At 36.2% G+C, this 22,500-nt stretch overlaps 1 protein-coding gene across 1 annotated transcript in view; it reads right to left on the minus strand.

Moving 5' to 3' along the window:
* The window catches only part of LOC145266289 (uncharacterized), a 159,518-nt gene that overhangs the window by 55,252 nt on the left and 81,766 nt on the right, over positions 1–22,500 (minus strand). Inside the window, exon 2 of the mRNA XM_080121833.1 lies at positions 6,994–7,207. Within this exon, the coding sequence (XP_079977959.1) occupies positions 6,994–7,207 (214 nt within the window). The remainder of the gene's footprint in view (positions 1–6,993; positions 7,208–22,500) is intronic.

A 22,500-nucleotide genomic window follows, 5' to 3' on the forward strand; every position in this document is an offset into this window, starting at 1 on the left:
TATCTACAAATCCCAAGAGCGATGGGAACCTTCTATCATGTCTGAAAGTGACACAATGTTCAACGAGCGAGATTGGAGATGCGCTGCTGTACAACTCGTGCTCTCTACCGATCCAAGTTATGACAGCAGGACCATTGCCAACACCTTCAAAATGCAAATTCGGACAGCTAAACGCTTGAGGGTACAGCTCAACGAAGTTTCCGGCCACGGTTATGGTCTTTAGTGTGGTTTCAAATGAGGACCACACCATGCTACCTCACATCTTCGAAGTCGGTGTGAAAGTCGATACCAAAGTGTACCTAGATATGCTGAAGAGTGTGGTGATTCCATGGTGCAAGTAGGTGGTCGCTGGCAGACCCTGGGTGTTGCAGCAGGACTTGGCGCTGACCCACAGGTATAAAGAGACCCAGGCTTGACTTCAGAAGAACTGCTACGACTTTGTACCCTTCCCTTACTGCCCCCCCCCCCGGTCTGAACTCGCTAGGTAGCTTCGTTTAGTCATACGTCGAAAACATCACCAACATGACCTCCCACAACACCAGAGCCAGCCTGATCGCTGCTATCCATCGAGTATTCGCTGAGGCTGAAGGCGGCTACATTGAATAGATGTCATATCTACTACATAATGAAGTTATCTGAATCGATAAAAGTTTTAAAATAAAGCTGTAGTGTTGTTTTCTTTAGGGCGACACATTTATCGTTCAACCATGTACATTCAAGTAATTCCGATAAGTCACGTGAAATATGACACCTACCTGATTAAATATAGGAGTTTTTAGTGTTTCTTTAAAATCACCTTTTATAAGAAAAGCGCGTTGTTATTTTCTTTTGTAATAGTTGTGGGGGAGGCTATACCAAGAATAATACACATTAGAATATCTTACATTTCGATAACAATAGTGTTTTAAATTAATAAGAGTCTCCAAGAAAACTTGGCGTAGTGGATAAAGTACTTGATATATTTAGTTGTAAGTTACGCTCCTTTGACGATTAAAGACTAAGTTTTTCAGTACGGGCGACACTCAAAATACAATTGCGAATTACTTAGGACTTCCACCCGGTTATGGCTTACAAGTTCAATAGAAAGATTTCAGAGTTTGATAAGATACATTCGGGGAAGATCGTAGGTTACATCGACTGAAACGTTGTGAAAACGACACTCAAGATGAGAAGAGCAGTTCGAATAATCCAAATAATACGAATAAGATTCTGTACATCGAATCAACCGAGAAAGACTTCAGGGAAAGATTTTACAATCACAAAATATCACAAGAAATACAATATAAGATTTCATTAGTCAGACATAACTTCGATGAGCCCATGTGACGAGAACTCCTTTTGTGTTTGATAAGGATGCCATGGTTCTTCAATGCAAGATAGGCTACCTCCGACCACCTGAGAACGAATTGTAACGTGGACGTTACGCTCGAACCGTGTTCGTTATAGTTCAAACCTCTCTCAGACCTCCACATTAACTGGTACCATCGAAAAGAAACACCCAAAACAAGAATAAATAAATCTGCATTTATTATCATTACTTTCCAAACAATGTTGGCTTTTTGTTTTTGTAACTGTTCATTTCGTCTGTCATGAGATTAACAAAACCCCGTCATCTCCAGACCAGCTTAAAAGTCTCTCGGCGCCACTGCAAGGTCCATTTCGCCTGGTCCGCGTTTTTCTGCCTACTCCACTACACGCCAGCCAAAGCCAGCTATTTCTCATCTTCGGGTTTACACGTCCATATCTTTGCGGCGCACTTTGCTTCTCTGGACCACGTGGTGTCCAACTTTTTCATTTTTTTTTTTTTTGTCGCGCAAGCTCACGCATACTTCCTAATTTGCATATGTGCTTTTTATTCGGCTACTGCTGCTAATATATTCGCAAGCCAGCTATCTTATAGCTCCGGCCGATATTTTCCCACGCGCTCATACGTTACAGAATTGCTTAGAGAGACGAGAAATAGAAATGCCTAAGAAGCACTTGTCGTTTTTAAAGATCAAAGCACCTCGGTATTATTTAGAAACGTGAATGACGGTTAATATGTCTGAACTGTTTTTTACCCTGAGAATGGTGATTATCAGATCATTGTATCGCCCAAGTTAAGCAAACAATGCTGCCTGTTGAATCACTGCAGCCCACCCGTTACACACCCGTATTTTTAGAATTCATTCGTTGGGTTAGGTTAAACCAAAAATCGGTAAACAATCAACACCTTTAAATCGCATTCCAAAAAACAAAACAAATCTTTACAATGTAATTCATATTTTGTATGTTTTGTTGTTAGTTATAAGATATAGAATACACACACACACACATTTATTTCTATATAAAGAAAGTTTAGATGAGATAAGACATCGGTACCGTCGGGTTTAAGCCTGATAATAGGTGACCGTTTTAGATCCCCATATCAAGCTCTCTTCAGCCGATACTCATCTGTCCTATAACCGGAATTGGAATCATATAGATACATTACAAGATCACATTCAAATCTCGTTTTTCTGAACAACTTAAAATTCAAATATTAAAATTTATAAAAGTGTCCGTTTAATGTTTCGGACGCTACAGAAAACAAAAGAAAAAAGAAAACGAAGAAGAAAGGGAAAAAGAAAAGGAAAAGAAAAAGAGGGATTTTATATGCTTAAAATTTTTTCCGTTTTATGTAATTTTAATATATTTGAGCTGTTTATCGTGTCCCCTATTAAAACTATGTTGTTGTTTTTTTTTTCATCGATTCTTTTCGGTCTCAATCGGAATCTTTTCTTACTCAACTTTCAATCAACTTTCCAAGGGAGATAATCATGCAAAGTTCTGAAAGACAATTCAAATTTTATCTATATATTAATACGATAGCGTGTGTGTTCTTTTGTGTGTCACGCTTACATTCGGGTTGTTTAATTGTTATGTATTTCTATTTCTTGTCACAATTAATTTTACCAAGACTTCTCCATAAGTTTTGGTTTCGGTTTCGATTATAGCTGATGGCACTTAAATCATCTATTTTTTTTAATAATAATTTTATCAAGAATTCATAAGGTTTTGTTTCGGTTTCGATTATGGCTGAAGGAACTCAAGTTATATATATATATATATATATATATATATATATATATATATATATATATATATATATATATATATATTAAATTGTAATTCAATGAATTTCAAAAAACTCTCATTGAAATGAATTTCATATCAAAGAATTTTTATTATTCTAAGCAAGACAAAGAATGCTTTAGAAAGTTAATCTCCTTAACCTATAGGGTTTCGATGTCTACCATCTCATCAGAGGAGAGAAAATATTAGCAACTATTTATAAGGTATGCACCCTATTTGCTAAAGTCTTTCAAATAGGGTGCATACCTTATAAATATTTGCTAATATTTTCTCTCCTCTGATGAGATGGTAGACATCGAAACCCTATAGGTTAAGGAGATTAACTTTCTAAAGCATTCTTTGTCTTGCTTAGAATAATAAAAATTCTTTGATATGAAATTCATTTCAATGAGAGTTTTTTGAAATTCATTGAATTACAATTTAATTTATTAGCTCTATCTTGCATATCGAGCAATTCTTGTTTAGATGGGATAACTTATAGAATATTACTGCCAGTAATATTTTGTAAACCTTACAATCTCACGTTTCCATAACAACTGATTGTTAAATAAAAACTATTCTGAAGTGTGTGTGTATATATATATATATATATATATATATATATATATATATATATATATATATATATATATATATACAGGGTGACCGCCCCCCAAAAAAAACATAGAAAGTATATCTAGGTCATATGCTGTAGAACGGCGAAAAAAAGGCTAAAGATCCTAGTGTTTTGATGTGATGTTTTGAATATAATAAACTAGTTATGACCAAAGTTTCATTTCATTCGGACAAAACACTAAGAAACAGGGCCTAAATAGAGTTGGGGCCCGTTTTTTTTGGGGGGGGGGTCACCCTTTATATGATTTTTTCATAAGTTTTTATTTCGGTTTCGATTCAGGCTAATGCACCCAAGTCATACGGATATATTTTTCTATTTTTGAAATCGCAACTTTATAACATATAAAAATCGATAGAACATCAACTCTATAATGATATATACGAAATCTGCAAGAATTAAAATATCATATTTAAGCGTACTTTACGACCGGGTTTTACCGGGCGTTCGTGCTAGCTTGGATAAATACTTTTGCAGTTTTAACAAAAAAAGCTACAATAATATCAGAGCGTCTCCATTTACACTGAACATCTACAGAATAACAACATCAATATATTACATATGAATGCCCTGTGGAATTTCCCATTAGTTATTATTATTATTATTATTATTATTATTATTATTATTATTATTATTATTATCATTAAACTTTATTTTTCTTACTATATATACAATATACTATGTTTATATACCTATTTAATATGAGTAAAGTGTGAATTTCTGTTAAATAGTCTGAAGACACGTATCATATAAAAATTGTATTATAAAAACTTAATCTATCAGATAGGACAAATATATTAAATTTAAAACCCAACTCTAACTCTAATTAAAATTTTTTAAACTTTATTTTAACTCCAAAATTAAAATTAAAACTAACCGATTTCAATTTAAAATTTTCAATTTAGAAATTCTAATCCATTTCAATGTCAAATTTAATTTTTATTTAATTCATATTAAAACTATATTTAAAATTTAAACATTTAAATGTAGTCTTTGTTTTTTTTTGGGGGGGAGGGGTGTATCTAGCCTAAGGGATTTTTATACTTTATTAAACTTTTACAATTATATTCCTTTTATTTTTTTTTCAATATAATAATTTAAAATTAAAATAATATATAAATTTTATGAAAATATAAATCATAAAAATAAAAATAAAGGTATATGATTTTTAAAATAAAAATCAAAAATATAAAAATATAATATATATATATATATATATATATATATATATATATATATATATATATATATATATATATATATATATATATATATATATAAAGAATTTTTAGCGCTCGAAATATCAAACGGGCAATTTTTAAAATTTTATTATTTGAATGTTAAGTTGTTCAGAAAAATGAGACTTGAATGTGATCTTGTAATGTATCTATATGATTGGAATTCCGGTTAGAAAACAGATGAGTATCGGTTGAAGAAAGCGTAATATAGGGATCTATTATCAGGCTTGAAACCGATGGTACCGATGACTTATCTCTTCTAAACTTTCTGTGAATAAAAATATAAACAATACGCGCTTACTTTCTGAATTGTTCTGCTGCAATCCTTTTTTTTTCAATATATATATATATATATATATATATATATATATATATATATATATATATACTAGCATGGGTTTTCGGTGTTGCTCGGGTGTTTGGAGGTGTATACTGAGCAAAAAATTTAAAAAAAAACAACAAAAAAACGGTCAATTTTTTTTAACTTTGACCCCTATTATGACCCCTTAACATTTATTGTTTTGGGCTCAAATCAAGTTATTAAGTTAGATCCATGTCCAATGAACCTATATCTAAAAATTCAAATTTTTAGACCCAAAATTGTCGGAGGAGTTTGGTAGCGTTCTAAAAGGTACAATCGTTGAACTTTGACCCCTTAACAGCCAAATTTCTGGCTGAAATACGATCACATAGATTTTCCCATGCTTAAATCATTACAGATTGTTTCTATCGACATGACAATAATAGTATCCTGCCGAGTTCATCAGATATGACTTGAAGTATCTGATGAAATCGGCAGGATAATATTATCAAAAACAATCTGTTATGATTTAAGCAAAACCTGAGGTTGAAATAATAAAATCATATTCGATCTACTAAAGTATTGAGCACTTTTTACCCGGTTTTTTTTTTACCAAATATACTTCCTAATTAATATATATATATATATATATATATATATATATATATATATATATATATATATATATATATAACCACTTCATTCACTCACATAAAATTAATATACGAAAGTATAAATTTATGCGTAAACTTTAAGTGTTTACTTCAAAAGTGCTCAATACATAGGTAGAGCTGGTTAGTAAGTTATAAAATATATATGGCGATTAAGCTACACTGAATATTCCGCGTTTCATCCACTCTAGGACTCTTCAGGCTTATGCGCACAAGCTTGAAGAGTCCTAGAGTGGATGAAACGCGGAATATTCAGTGTAACTTAATCGCCATATATATTTTATAACTTACTATATATATATATATATATATATATATATATATATATATATATATATATATATATGAGGATCTTCCAAAATAAAGGTTTTCTATTTTTTAACTAAAAAACTAAAACGTTGAAAAGCTACAAAGACAGGAGTAGTACAATTAAAACGAACGAGCTTTTGTGCTATAAAATTTATTTTTTACAGAAAAGTTCGAAATAATGTGCAGATTACCTTAGAATTGATTGATTGACTTCCGGAAACAGGAACAGAGATGCAACATTGTGGCGATGGGACAGGGGTTGGAACTTAGTTGATAAAGTGAAACCTATTAGATTGGAGACCCTTTTTTGGACCATATCCAAGAGGGAGAGACTAGTGGTAGATGCACCAGACTAGATGTGGCAACAATACTCCATGCATTAGCAGATGGTGGCCTTGTAGAGGTACAGGATACGTCCAAGTGTGAGTAGTCTTCTAGCACGATAGAGGGAACCCACCTTCTTTGCAACAGCCTTCGCAATGTCCTCAACGTATTTGCTCCAGTTCACACTGCCCGTAAATGTAACAACGGAATCCATAAATATTTTGAGTGCGTGACAAATAACAATAAAAAGCAACGTCACGCATTGCATATATTTTCAGATACATCATAGACTTTCATGTTTATAAGTCTCTGAAGAATGATTAATTGGGGTCACGTTACGTATGGCTATTTGGGGCTACAACGCTAAACGAACACCTAAAAGGGTTGTTCCATAACGTTTTATTCCGATAAATTGTTACGTACCTTTTTTCGAAAAAAAGTAAGACAGTCCTCCGATGAGGCTCAAGAGTACCGCGGTGACCCCGAGCAAGGCGATGATTTTACAGCACCACCAGTAAAAACCGGCACGTCGGCGCCTCCGCCGCCTCCGCCATCGTATATCTTCGAAGTTACGATTTGGCGCGAAAGGAGTATCTGCGGATCTGTCCGCCCGACGTCCACCATAGCGTAACGGTAGCTGAAATATATCGAAAAAAATAGAGAGAGAAAGATATATTTTCAATGACGATTCTTAAGCACTCGAGCGTTAGTACAGTAATAATATTGAAGTTGAAACACTACAGAATAATACTTTCAGATACGAAAAAACTAATATATGATTTTTTTTTAAATGCAACGATACATTGTATCTATATAGATACTAAGATACGACGATTTTTTAAAGATACGATTTCAAAAATCGCGCGACTCCATTGTTTGTTTGGCTACTCGAATCGATCAGAACGTTCCCTCAGCACCCGAAGTTACTAGAAACTCTCTTTCCTAGTGTGTTCGTTGTCGCCATACAGAACAGGGTTTCCCAAAGTTTTTTTTTTTTTACTCACATTCACCCCAATTGGACGAAAGGCGCTACTATTAATGGTACAATATTTATTTTTTAAATACGATGATATATTGGATCCCTATCTATACAAGAATAAAAAGCATTGGAAATGCAAAAGGATATAGGGATGGTATGCCAAAAAGTATACAAACAAGATAGCTATGAATGGCTAGGCACATGGAAATAGAATTTCATCCAAAGTATAGCCCTATAGCTTTTCTCCAATCTTCATTCCGTGCCATCATTACGGTTGTAAAAAGCTATAAGGCTATACTTTGGATGCAATTCTATTTCCATGTGCCTAGCCATTCATAGCTATCTTGTTTGTATACTTTTTGGCATACCATCCCTATATCCTTTTGCATTTCCAATGCTTTTTAATTCTTGTTAATTAGTATTTTTACTTACAGTCTTATTTTTAAACTTACATTCATGATAGTATTGTCTTTTTTAGGAGGCGGCTTATTGCCGCCTCCATTAGTAGCAGGTCGCTTCCTACTGGGTTTTAGGTCTTTTTATAATAGTTTGTGCATGAGGCAGCTTTTTCCCCCTCGGGATCCCTGTTATACCGTGCTTTTGAGTCAGCACGTGAGGCAGCCTTCTTTGCCTCAGGATTTGCATGATACTTAATTTTTATTATTTCAGCATTTTTCTGATAGTATTCTTTTTGCTCAGATAATACCTTGACGTCGTTTTTTTCATAATCTATATTTCTCTGAGCTTTTTTACTACGTGCTGACTTTGGCATTTTTTATTAAATGTAAACATATAACACTTATGTGTATCTTACTATAATATCACTTATCTTATAGCAAGACAACTCTCGTAGAATTGAGATACTTCCCCGTCACCAATAGTTAAAGTGTGGAACGGTATATACACCAATAGTGTAGTTGTTATCTTTATATGAAGTCCTAATCAGTGAGAGTGTGAGGTTACTTGGTTAATTTATTGTAGTTTATTTTAGAAAACTTACTTGTTTTTATTAGTAGATTGTGTATAGTAGCCACAATATCTAGTTATTTTTGTGGCTAGGGCTTGGATTTTGATTCTTTTTGGTCAGCTTCCAGTGAGTTCTTAGAAGATGACTTTCTTGCAGTTTCTTTTGCGGTTAATTTAACTTATTTCCTTTGGCGTTTGGTGAGTTCTTAGAAGAACTGGTCTGATCTACTTTTCTTAGCGAGCGAAGAGATTCAGCTGCATTTAACAATGGTTGCTATAGTGTATTTTTGCGCATGCGTGAGAATTTCAAGTTTCCTCTTTATTTTTCAATAGTTTGACAGTAGTCATGTGTCTTTCTGCCAAGAGCGACAGACGTCAGTGTTAGCCGTGATCGTCTAGAGGTTAAGACCCCACGTTGTGGCCGTGCTAACCTAGGTCGAATCCTGGTCACAGCATTGACATTTTGTACATAGTTTACAGTCCAAAATCTGAAGAATTATTTGTTTTTATAACATTGTTTTTTGACGTCGTACTTGCTGATAGGTTACTCTTATAACAATTTTGATCAACTGAGATAAAGATTTCGTGGTTTCATTAACGCTGGTGGGTTACTGTTTAAAGAAAAAACCTTAACGTTCACCTCAAATATTCAGCGTCCAAGAAATATAGGCCACTGGCAAACTGGAACGTCTGTGAGCATCCGGTGTATTATTTGGAGCTGTCCCTTTTGAGAGAAGTTCCGTGTTCGAAGTGGTCTGTCTACATTGGGTATATAGTGTTTAAAACTTGTTATTGCACGTAATCTTATTTAATTATGGAGTTAGCTAAAAAGCGATGGGTCACTGCACTTCTCCGTTTAAAGAGCAGTCGATTGATGCTTGAACTGTTGTCAGAGACCGTTCGTACACCGAGATACATCGTCTCAAAAGAAAGAAGAAAGAAGAAGAAGAAAGAAGAACAATTGGCCATTTTTGTACCCTTGTCTTTTTGCTCTCTTCTGACATTTTAACCGACGTTCTGACACTCGCTGGATTCGTAAGACGCTTCTCTGTAAGAATATGTGCTTTTTGAAACTTATAAGTTGATTTTAGTTGAGATTTGGATAGTTTTGTTTTGTAGGCGTATATAGGCGTGTACGGGCCATTCCTATATAAAGAGTGCTACCGCCTCTCGTATATCTATTTATCTATCATATGAAAATCATTTTGTGTATGTATGAGTTCCTTCCTCCTAGGGTCCGAAACGGCTGAGCCTATCTTTTGCAAATTTCACACAAAGCTAATTTATCTATCTGACAGTATTATTAGATGCGTTTGTTAGTTTTTTTTGTTTGTTTTACAGAAATTCATCCGATAAATATCGAAAATCGAAAAAAATCCGATCTTAAAAATAGCTTTTCTCCTTTATAGATAAAAAAAAATTAATTTTAAAATTTAAATTCAGTCAACGCTTCTAACACGGAAAACGAAAGAAACAAAAACTAACCTGATCTTCAAATCGCGTTGCCAGATGTAATCTTCCGACATTTCAAAAACAACACTGCAAATAACATCACGCAGACACTTCATTCACTTTTTCTTCAATTTAACATCATGATGAGGAAAAAAGAAAACAATTTAAATATTGTCGAAGGAGTATAACTCCGAAATATATAAATTTTAAACAAGTAATATTTATTTATTTAGTTCTTGCCTTTTAATTTGGCTTAAAACGTATTTTATACATATGCGCGAGCCTTTTCTAGTCTCACACAAAACACGCGTTCACATTTCAAGCCATATTACTTGTCATATACATACGCGCACACAAGCATACGCACGCACGTCCACACACGTACATATATTCACGTTCGCGTACATACACTCACATTCACGTGTATACACACACACGCTAACGTACACACATGTACTCACATGTACGCACACGAACGCACACATGGACAACGTCACTTCCCCTTTCAAAGGAAATCCACACATGCGCAAAAGAAACCGGAAACAATTATAAAAGTAAGAGCAATAAGCAGCATCTTCCTTTTTCGAACCAGCTCTCGAGCTGAGAGGTTCGACGAACCAGCCGCCACCCTTTTGAGAGGCGCGCGCCCGTGCACGTCACGCCACTTGCTACTATATGTGGGGAAAAAAGCTAACAAACAGTACGTACACCTTATACACTTTCTCTCTCCATGAACTGGATTGACTTTCCCTCTCTCTCTCTTTCTCTATCTACAACTTGTGCCAGAGAACACCACCGCGTAGCTGACTGCTAACATGGCGCACAGTTTAACTGATGTCAACCCTCTATGTTTGTCTTTGTCTACACGCTGGACTATCATTCCCATTTCCACTACATTACTCACTTCTCTTCCCACGCGTGAACAAACGATAGTGACCCGAACGTGAGATGAACACACATTTCCTTTTTCCTTCTATGCCACCAGTCCCGCAACAAACGATGGTTACACCCGAACGCGGACATGAACACGTGTTATACCTAAAACATTCATTTTTTAACAGTAAATAAATGACACGCTTATTTTATCCAGAAATTGAGTTTTTGTTTCCTTCATTCTATTCGTTTCATTATTTTCTTTTGTAACGGGATTAGGATTTATATATCCTAGTCCTCTACACATACTTCATCTATTATATGAATCTCAGCTGTCTGTTTAATTGTATGTATGTATGTATGTATGTATGTATGTATGTATGTATGTATGTATGTATGTATGTATGTATGTATGCCTAAAACTTTTCTCATCGGCATCGGACCGGGTCGAAACCGGTACCATCTGAAAGGGCGATGTATTGGTAGAATAATATGTGAAAATTATATAAAAAAAACAGTCAATTGTTTCCTATAGAAACAAACGTTCGCAATGAGAGAGGGTAGCAAAAATCTTTCCTTCATGACAATTAAGCTAAACACGCATGCGTGAAAAACGTTATTTCTTGAATTAGTTAAAATAGAAAAAAAAAATGACATTACATCGCTTACGCGATCGTAGAGTAGTAGTTATCGTGACAGCGTTGTTGTCTTAAGGTTGCACGTTCGCGCCGACATATCGGTCATGTTTTTTTGGCAGAAGCTCATACGACGAAACCAACGGGAGAGTCCATTATATATATATATATATATATATATATATATATATATATATATATATTAAATTGTAATTCAATGAATTTCAAAAAACTCTCATTGAAATGAAATGAAGTGGTTGAGTTTCATATCAAAGAATTTTTATTATTCTAAGCAAGACAAAGAATGTTTTAGAAAGTTTATCTCCTTAACCTATAGGGTTTCGATGTCTACCATCTCATCAGAGGAGTGAAAATATTAGCAAATAGTTATAAAGGTATGCACCCTATTTGCTAAAGTCAGTGAGACATGGAAAGTCAAAGTGAAAATAATATATTTATCAGAAGTTCTGTAGCAGGAGTATTTGTCTTGCTTAGAATAATAAAAATTCTTTGATATGAAACTCAACCACTTCATTTCATTTCAATGAGAGTTTTTTGAAATTCATTGAATTACAATTTAATTTATTTGCTCTATCTTGAATATCGAGCAATTCTCGTTTAGATGGGATAACTTATAGAATATTACTGCCAGTAATATTTTGTAAACCTACAATCTCACGTTTACATAACCACTGATTGTTAAATAAAAACTACTCCGAAAAAAAAAAAAAAAAAATATATATATATATATATAGGGTGGGCCAAAATAAGGGTCCTATTTTTAAAAATTCATAAATTCATGTAAGCTTTAAGAAGTGTTTTTCAGCCAAAATTTGTTTTGTTTATTTCAAAAGAAACTCGGAAGGGTCAGTCTACACCCACATAAAGTTTGGTGAGTTTAACTTTTATTTTGTGGAAGTTATTCAAATTAAAAGATAGGACCCTTATTTTGGCCCACCATATATATATATATATATATATATATATATATATATATATATATATATATATATATATACCGGAAAAGAGCCGAATTTCAGAAATTTAGCAGTATCATCTAAAATATTTTACATTTTATTAATATAGTTAGTACTGTTCAGGACGACTACGCCGGCACCTTTACCAGGTCTGGAAAGATAAATATCTTTATTTTTCTTTAAATTAATTACAGTAGAAAAATGGGATTTTTTCAGACAAAATTCCTCGAGTCAATCGACGAATTGCTATAAGAATGTGCATTATTAGACACATTAGCTTTCATAGCTGAAAAAGTATCCGAGGAAGGAGGGGTGTGATGTTTTAACTAAAAAAACAATATTTCAAAGTCAGTGAGAACCTCAATATCATTGATTTAGGAGGAACACAAAAATTTAAACCTTTAGAAAGAACAAGTTTCACCGAATCAAACAGGACCACGCTGGAGAAATCGAAAACGTGTTTATTAAAGTTGGGGTTGTCTGAGCCAAATATATTCTTAATTAGTTACGACAAATGTTCGCTGAATTTCCGAGTAGATGATTTCGTATTTGTTCGAACATGTTTTCCTCACATATACACACCCACATGTACGCACGCATATACGCACACACACGCACGCATATACACACCCTCACAAACACACACACACACATGTACGCACACATACGCGCGCAAGTACGCACACATGCGAAACGTCACTTCCCCCTGAAAGGAAATATACACGTGCGCAAAAGACCACCGGAAACAACTATGAAAGGAAGAGAGAAGCTGGTTCCAACCCTTTTCGGACAGCTTCCGAGCTGGGCGGTCTACGGACCGACAACGTGCCTTTTCGGCAGGCGCGCGCACGCGTGTGCCTCACGCCACTTGCTACTATGTGGGACAAAAAGCTAACAGACCGTACGTACACTTTATATGCTTTCTCTCTCCATGAACTGGATTGACATTCTCACTCTTTCTCTCTCTATCTATATATACAATTTGTCCATGAGAATACCTTCACGTAGCTGACTGCTAACATGGCGCGAAGTTTAACTGATTCAACCCTCTATCCTTTGTCTTTGTTTACACGCTGGACTATCATTCCCATTTCCACTACATTACTCACTTCTCTTCCCACGTGCGAACAAACGATAGTGACCCGAACGTGAGATGAACACACATTTCCTTTTCTTTCTACACCACCAGTCCCGCAACAAACGATGGTGACCCCGTTATTTTAAAATGAAATGAATGAGTTTGAATGAAACACGCGATAAACTAAACTCGTCCACAGAAATCCACGCCACGCACGAAAAATAATTTTTCCCTAAAAAAAAAAAAAACTTGTCGACTACGAGGAGGAACGTTTTCAAACCGCGCACAAGAAATTGAAATATAAAAATTTCAACAAAAAAAAAAAAAAATGGAACTTCAACAGACGGACTCCTACAATGAAATCATGGCATTAAGCATTCGGCAACCTGACCAAAACCGAGATGAGTAATTAGCAGAATTAAAGTCTGCCGTTGAAAAGCTTTCGAAGCAGCTAGCCGACGTACTTCAAACGCGTACAAAATTATCACAGAAACTACAACGACACGATGCGAAGTTACAGGCGAAGAAGTTCAAGCAGGAACCGATCTACGTAACGACATAGACAAGATGTTTGTTTCTACCTCAGGAGATTCGACGTCGATGCGAGGAAATGCACTACACCCTGCGCGTTCAAAAAACCAGCACATGGAAACGAACCTTCCAGCCAGTAACGACGACTATGGCTGGAGCACAAAAAAGGTCGTCTGTTTTATATCCGTGACAAAATTCATGGATATAACTTTTTAATAGACACCGGAGCGGAAATCAGCGTCATACCGACACCGCATAGCCACCCAACAGGGACTCAATTTTTCAGCTTACAAGCCGCCAACGGTACAAAAATACCCACTTTTGGCGAAAATACTTTAAATTTAAACCTTGGAATGCGAAGAAATTTTTTTATGGAATTTCACCATAGCCAGCGTGACCACTCCAATTTTGGGGGCGGAGTTTTTAGCCCATTTCAACCTGTCTGTCGGCATGACTCATCACACATTGACAGACAACGAAACGAAGATTTCGGTGAGAGGAACTACCTCGAAATTTTTAACCACCGGAATCAGCACTGCCCTACCCGAATATTTACACGTCCGCCGGTTACTCCAAAAATTTCCTCAACTTTCCCAGCTGTTTAAAAACACGGACCCCATCAAGCATAGCTCTAAGCACTATATTAAAACAACAGGACCGTCCGCCTATTCAGCCCCCAGACGCTTGAAACCGGATAAATACAAATTGGCAAAATCCGAGTTTCAAAACCTACTCCACATGGGAATAATACGGCCCTCGAAAGGTGCTTGGTCATCACCACTCCACATGGTACAGAAAGCTGACAACACCATATGGCGCCCGTGCGGAGATTTTAGACGCTTAAACGCGAAAACAGTTCCAGATAGATATCCTATTCCCCATATCCATGACTTCGCCAATGGACTCCAAGGCGCCACAATTTTCTCCAAACTGGACCTCGTTAAGGCATATTTTCAAATTCCAGTCGCGGAAGAAGACATTCATAAAACCGCACTAACCACACCATTTGGCCTTTACGAGTTCCTAAGGATGCCTTTTGGGTTGAGAAACGCCTGTCAAACTTTCCAGCGTTTGATTGACGAATTTTTCAGAGGTCTGCCATTTATATTCGCATATGTGGACGACGTTTTTTCGCCAGCAGAAACCTTGAAGAACACCGGCTACACCTGGAACAAATTTCGAAAGACTGTCACATTTCGGTCTTAAACTAAACACCGATAAATATTTTGGGCCACCAGGAAGTTCAATTTCTCGGTCATTTAATTGACAAGGATGGAATCTCCCCTTTGCCTGAAAAAGTAAGTGCTATTTCGAATTTCCCTCTACCGACATCTGTCAGACAAGTACGCCGTTTTATAGGCATAATTAACTATTACCGACGCTTTTTGCTTAACTGTTCCACGTTACTCGCACCTTTAACGGACTTGTTAAAAAAACGAACAAAAAACCAATAGTTAGTTTTGGAAAGACCTGCACTACAGGCCTTCGAACAATCGAAAACTGCTTTGGCAAACTTCACCAAACTTACGTATATCCAAGATAGCGATACAACGGAACTTACGCTTACGACGGACGCATCGGAAATAGCAGTAGGAGCTGCCATTCACCAAATTTCTGACAACAAAATGACCTCTATTTCATTCTTCTCTGCCAAGTTAAACAAAGCGCAGACTAAATATAGCACTTTCTCGAGAGAGTTACTTGCAATTTATCTTGAAATTAAGCACTTTAAACATCTCCTCGAGGGCAGAAAATTTTCCATTTATACGGATCATAAACCTTTAACATTTGCACTACACACACATGTCGACAAATATGGTCCACAAGAAATTCGACATCTGGACTTTATAGCCCAATATTCTACCGATATACGGTACGTAAAAGAACAAGGAAACGTTGTAGCTGACGCTTTATCTCGCGCAACAATTGCTTTTGTAAATTCCACTCCCCTAAGTATGGAATTAATAGCACAAGAGCAATTAACCGATACCACGCTCCCAGCTATAATGGACAAAACTTCACTGAAGCTGAAAGAAATGCCGATACCATTCGGCACAACAAATTTCTATTGCGATGTTTCACAAAAACACCCTCGCCCTTACATTTCACCCAGCCTCAGACGACACAATTTGTCCCACCCAGGAAAACGTGCCACCGTGGAATTAATAGCGGAACGTTTTGTTTGGTCAAATATGAATACGGACATCCGTAGTTGGACCAAAACTTGCATTCCTTGCCAAAAAGAAAGTTCACAGGCACACAAAATCACCTTCAGGAACTTTCAGTGTACCAGACGCTAGGTTTACTCATATTCATATTGACTTGGTTGGACCCTTGCCCACTTCAAAAGGACATACTCACATACTCACATCCTTACTATAGTCGATAGATTCAGCAGATGGCCGACAGCAATACCAGTGAAAGACATATCAGCCGCAACAATAGCCAGAGCGATTTTACAAGATTCGATAGCGATTTTCGGAGTTCCCGCCATAATCACAACGGACGGGGGCTCACAGTTCCAATCAACTCTTTTCGCTGAATTCAACCATTTGTTGGGAACAAGGCACATTAAGACTACTGCCTACCATCCTTGCGCAAACGGTATGGTGGAACGATTTCATAGACAATTAAAAGCATATTTGGCTATGAACGAAAACAAATCTGACTGGTCAGACAATCTGCTACTCATTCTCCTAGCAATTCGCAACACTGTGAAGGAAGATTTGCAGAGCGCACCTGCAGAATTAGTTTTCGGATCAGCACTGATTTTACCAGGACAATTCTGCGAAAACAATACAGACATTTCCTCAACGACAACTTTTGTGACGGACTTAAAACACAAAATGTCACGATTAAAATTTACTCCAACGAAAAAGCCAGACACGAAAATTTTCATTCCAAGCGATATTCATACGTTTTTATCAGGAACGACGCAGTAAAAAAAACCACTGTCCAAATTATTCCGGACCTTATTTAGTTCTCAACAGAGGTAAAAAGTATTTTACCATATAAAAAGAGAAAAAGACACTATTGCAATAGACAGACTTAAACCTGCATTCATACAATTACACATTTCTCCTAGTCCAATACAAGAACATACACACTCAGAAATGGACAAAGAAATTAGAAAAAACAACACACCACAAACAACAACAAAAACAGGTCGAAAAGTTCATTGGCCAAAACATTTCAAACAATACATAACTTATTAAAAAAAAAAGAAAAAAATATATACATAAAAAAAAACAAAAACGAAATACGTTTCTCTTGTATATATACATATTTTTTTCTCCCCAGGAGGGGGAGTCTTGTTCGAACATGTTTTCCTCACATATACACCCCCACATGTACGCAAGCACATACGCACACACACGCACGCATATACACATCCTCATACACACACACACATGTACGCACACATACGCGCACAAGTACGTACATATGCGAAATGTCTCTTCCCCTGAAAGGAATTCCAGACATGCGCAGTCAGAACACTCACCCCGATATAAAAGTCCACAACACTATTCAACTTCCTCTTTTTTCCCTTTTGCCTGGTTTCGTCAACCAGGCAAGTTCGGCGTCCATAGTTTTTGGTTTGAAGACTTTTTCACGTGGACGATTGCTATCATGAACGCACGGTTTTGCTGAGGCAAACACTCTCTTTCTATTTTCCTTTCTATGTGCGGGATGGTCATTTTCTCATCCTCGACTTCATTCCTTTCTTTTCTACGCATGTAGTTGTCAATGCCTGAATGAACACGTGTTACACCTAAACCATTTTAATTTTGACAGAAAATAAACGACATGTTTATTTTATCCAGCAATTGAGTTTTGTTTTCTTCATTCCATTCGTTTCATTATTTTATTTTGTAACGGGATTAGGATTTATATGTCCTAGTCCTCTACATATTAACCTTGTCATGATTATTGAGAAGACGAGAAAAACGGAAGAAATCAAAAAAGAAAAAAAAACTGTATGCAGAGCGCCATAAACGATGGCGACAAGACAAAAGATATTCGAGTTGACGTAAAAATTTTATTTAAATTTAAAATTTCTAATTTTCCTCAACCCTATGCACAATAATTTAGATTCTGCAATTGGATAACATTTATTGGATAATCCAGAATGTGGGTTGACATATAAGGACGACTTTTTTTTCAATTCTATTTTGAGGCCGTTAGAATAGTCATCTGAAAACTTTCGAATCTGTAGTTTATATATATATATATATATATATATATATATATATATATATATATATATATATATATATAACTTTTCTACTCCCTCTTTTATGTATATTTTCTATGTAAGATATACAAATGCTCCCCCATTTTCCTTATATATATACGCGGAGCGTTAAAAAATGCCTCCTATTTTTGATTCTGCCAGAATGGATCAGAGGGGAGTGCAAATTGCATTGTTATAATGACTGAACTGATGCATTCATGATTTGAGGGTTCATTTCTTTGTTGCAGATATTGACAGTGTGAAACTCTACGAATGCAACCTCTGTCATGGACATGCGTCAGAAACAGAGATGCGTAATTGAATTTCTAGGAGGCTTTACTTTTGGAATGACTCTCGTATGACAAAACACGTTCCGGACGCCCATGCACAGCCGTTGTTTATCGCTGGCAAAACTGCATTAAAATGGTGGTACCTCTCCCGTTTTCGTGTTTTGAATTTAAAAATAGGAGGCTTTACTTTTCGAACGACTTTCTTATGACAAAGCACATTCTGAATGTCCATACAGCCATCGTTCATCGATAGCAAAAGTGCATTGAGAATGGTGGTGACTATGTAGAAAAATATTTTTTTTGGAGCACAATGTTAGTAAATGGATATTTCTTATAGTATTTGGAATAAAATACTCATGATCGTAAATGAAATGTCTCACCCAATACCCAACTCATCATCACTGAGTTCGCTGACTCACTATCCACAGCTGAAACTGAACTCCTAGTCGTCGGCCCTAAATTCATCAGTACACAAAAACTAAATTACCAAACCAAACTTGACATAGAAACACAATTCTGCAAAACAGCCTTCCATCTCAAATGACTATCACTCATCAACCCATTGACTCAAAATAATCAAAGCAACACCGCCCACCCCACTTTCCTCAACAACTCCTTTCCTGTTTACCAGTTCGACAACCATTTACACCCCCTACCAGCTGCCGTTTTGACCAAAAATGAATTAGACTAAAGCATAAAATTGTAACCAATCTTAATCATGAACAATCCCACATCACACCTAACATCTCTAGATCCCAACGGCTCAATCTAAGAAATCCTAAAAACAAAAAACTCCTCGTATACTTGTCCTTTAACAAAGGTAAAGAATTCTGCATCATCTCCCAGGATTCATATACCACCTCTCCTTTGAACATCTTAACAACACTACCCTATACACACCAGCCTACATCCCAACCACACAAGTCACAAATACAGAATTCCATCAATAGTGCATGGTTCTAAATTTGTGCCAGAAGGAACCGTCCCAAAGAGTATAGACTTAACTTTACCCCTAAGAAAAGTAAATTATCAACATTCTAGCACCTCATAAAAACACACAAATCAAACCAATACTTTCCAGAATAAATGGACCTTATATAAAATTCTAGCTCTTCATCTACTTACTTAAACCTTTACTATCCGCATTCCCAGTACAGGTTAGCAGCTCCAACTAGATACTAGATTGATTATATAAACTGTAACCCCCCAAAACTACGCCTAAACAATATCTTTAGCCTCGACGTTGTCTTTCTCTACACTTCCATAGCTGCACATAGTACGATCGACCTCCAATCTCGTATCATCTAGTGACCTGTACTGTTTCGCGATAACCTCTACTGACACACCAACTTCTCCGCACCATCGTTGACAATACCTATTTCACTTTCCTACATCACACTTACAAACAAGTCTTTGGTCCTGCCTATGGGTTCTAGACTTTATGGCCTTTAAACTATCTCTTACATAGACAGGCTTGAAAGGTAAATCCTCTACCCATACAATTCAGACACTCGTTTCGTCAGATATATAACGACATCCTCATTATCATCTATTTCCGCGAAGAGGCCGTTGATATTTTATACATTTTTAACAATCAAGATCTTCACCTACAGTTTTCCATACAACACCGTGACACTTTCGGTTCACTCTCATCCCTCCATTTTAACCTCAGTATCGGTGTGAATGGCTCTATACATACTGAATTATACAGGAAACCCACCTGCTAGGAACTTTTTTTATTAACTTCAGGTCCGACCTGCCATTTAAAGAGAAGCTCAATTATGCACCTGCGGAAATTACTCGCACACGAAACAAATGCTCCACTACCATTGATAAAGTCAAACTCACCACCAATTTCCACCAAACCCTCTATCAATGGTTACCCTATTTTAGCCATACCTAGTTCCAACAATAAATAAATATGCAGAAACCACACTCTCTTTAACACTTGCTTCCTCAAACTACTTTTTCTCAATGGCAGGCACGAGGGGAAACAAATGAACATAGCTAAGGAAATGGCAGAAACACTAGAGGAAGATTCCCAATCTGTAGTGGAATAGCGACAAAAATGGATAGTTACATTCAATGCTGCAAAGACTAAGCTTGTCTCCTTCAATAATTACAAGAAACCTCAACCAATAATAGATATGGCTAAAGATACATTACCTGAAGGTACTTCTTTCATACTCCTCTGCCTAACGTTCACAGGGAACATGAGTTGGAACAAATACATTGAGAACATTGCCACGGCCGTTGCAAGGAAAGTGGGCTCTCTCTACCGTGCTAGAAAGTTACTTATGCCGGAAAGTATTTTTACCTCTACAAGACAATCATTCGCCCATGTATGGAGTATTGTTTTCACATTTGGGCTAGTGCACCTACTACTAGTCGCTCGCTCCTGGACAGGGGTCAAAAGAGAGTCAACAACCTGATAGGTCCTGAAATGTCATCCAAGCTTCAACCACTGTCCTATCGACGAAATGTTGCATCCTTCTACCTGTTTTACAAGTATTTTAATGGTGGATGCTCTGGTGAACTACAAGCCCTTGTACCCACTCGACGTAAATACCCCTGACAAACTCGACAAGCAGCTAAGTCCCACCCTTACATCGTAGAGATCCCTGGATACAACTCTAATGGTTTCTTCTCCAGAACTGATAGACTTTGGAATTCCCTTCCAGTTTCCCCAACTGTACTGACATGCAGAAGTTCAAGTGTAATGTGAATAGACATCTTGCTGCTTGTCTCTCTACATAGTATCCCTGCAACTACTGCCCCCGATAGTAACCCCTTACATCAAAGTGGCACTGTGCCTGAATTCCCACCGAAATCTGTAGTGAAAACCTAGACATCCAATTTATACACACTGGTACTTCTCCAAAAAACAACACCAGCGCCCCTGAAACTTGCTCCATAACCAATTGCCCAATTTTTTAGCACGAGGTTATGCCGACACAGCAATGTTCAGTATGACATATAATGTGTTTAGTGTAGTACCTCGGACATAGGTAGCACCACCAGACATTTACACTTATGCATAAGGAACATTTAAACACACGTATCTCATCCTTCTACAAACACATCATCTCATGCAATATCATAGCTACTTACCCCATAACCGTCCTAAATTATTGTTATTATTGTGTTTTGTTTATATATATATATATATATATATATATATATATATATATATATATATATATATATATACGCCATTAATACCCTTTCAGCATACACTATAGTTACATCTGATTGATAAAAAAACGTGGCGTTGTCTGAAAGCAAATGTGTGCACACACGTATATTCCAGATGGAGTTGACCTAAATTTTCGGTCCCATAAAAATGAACGGAATTGCAATTAAAACGAAAACAAAGAACTGTTTACATTTCAAGATCAGAAGTTTTGAATTGCGCTATGCAAAATAGAAAAGAATAATGCAATATCTTGATGTTTACAATTCCAGGAATGTCAATTTGTGACTATATAAGAGAAAAATAAACGGCAGAAAACGGAGAGAACAAACACAGCGCGAGCATGACTTTACATCTTGATACTTCTTTGTCAACGAGCAACACACCAAGCAACCCCTTAAAACTAACGTCTCCCTCTCTTTCTTTGTCAATGAAGTAGAAACTTAATTGTAAATAAAACTTATGCTTGAAAATTCGTCTCTGTGCTGATTTTGAGAATAGTGACAAAAGAATTATCACTATGCATATATTATATGCATTATATATACATTTAACAGCACAACACAACCTTCCTGACGCTAACTCTCATTATACCCATTTTTAATATAGCTGTACTATCTCTGCTCTATTCCCAACTAATTATATATTTATGCTTCATCCCAATACATTTCGTACTTTAAATCTAATCTCATACAATTTCAAATCTATGCATAATAGTATGA

Source organism: Euprymna scolopes, chromosome 41 (genome assembly GCF_053919585.1).
Source record: "Euprymna scolopes isolate OS-2025 chromosome 41, ASM5391958v1, whole genome shotgun sequence".
In the NCBI taxonomy this organism is placed as follows: Eukaryota; Metazoa; Mollusca; class Cephalopoda; order Sepiida; family Sepiolidae; genus Euprymna; species Euprymna scolopes.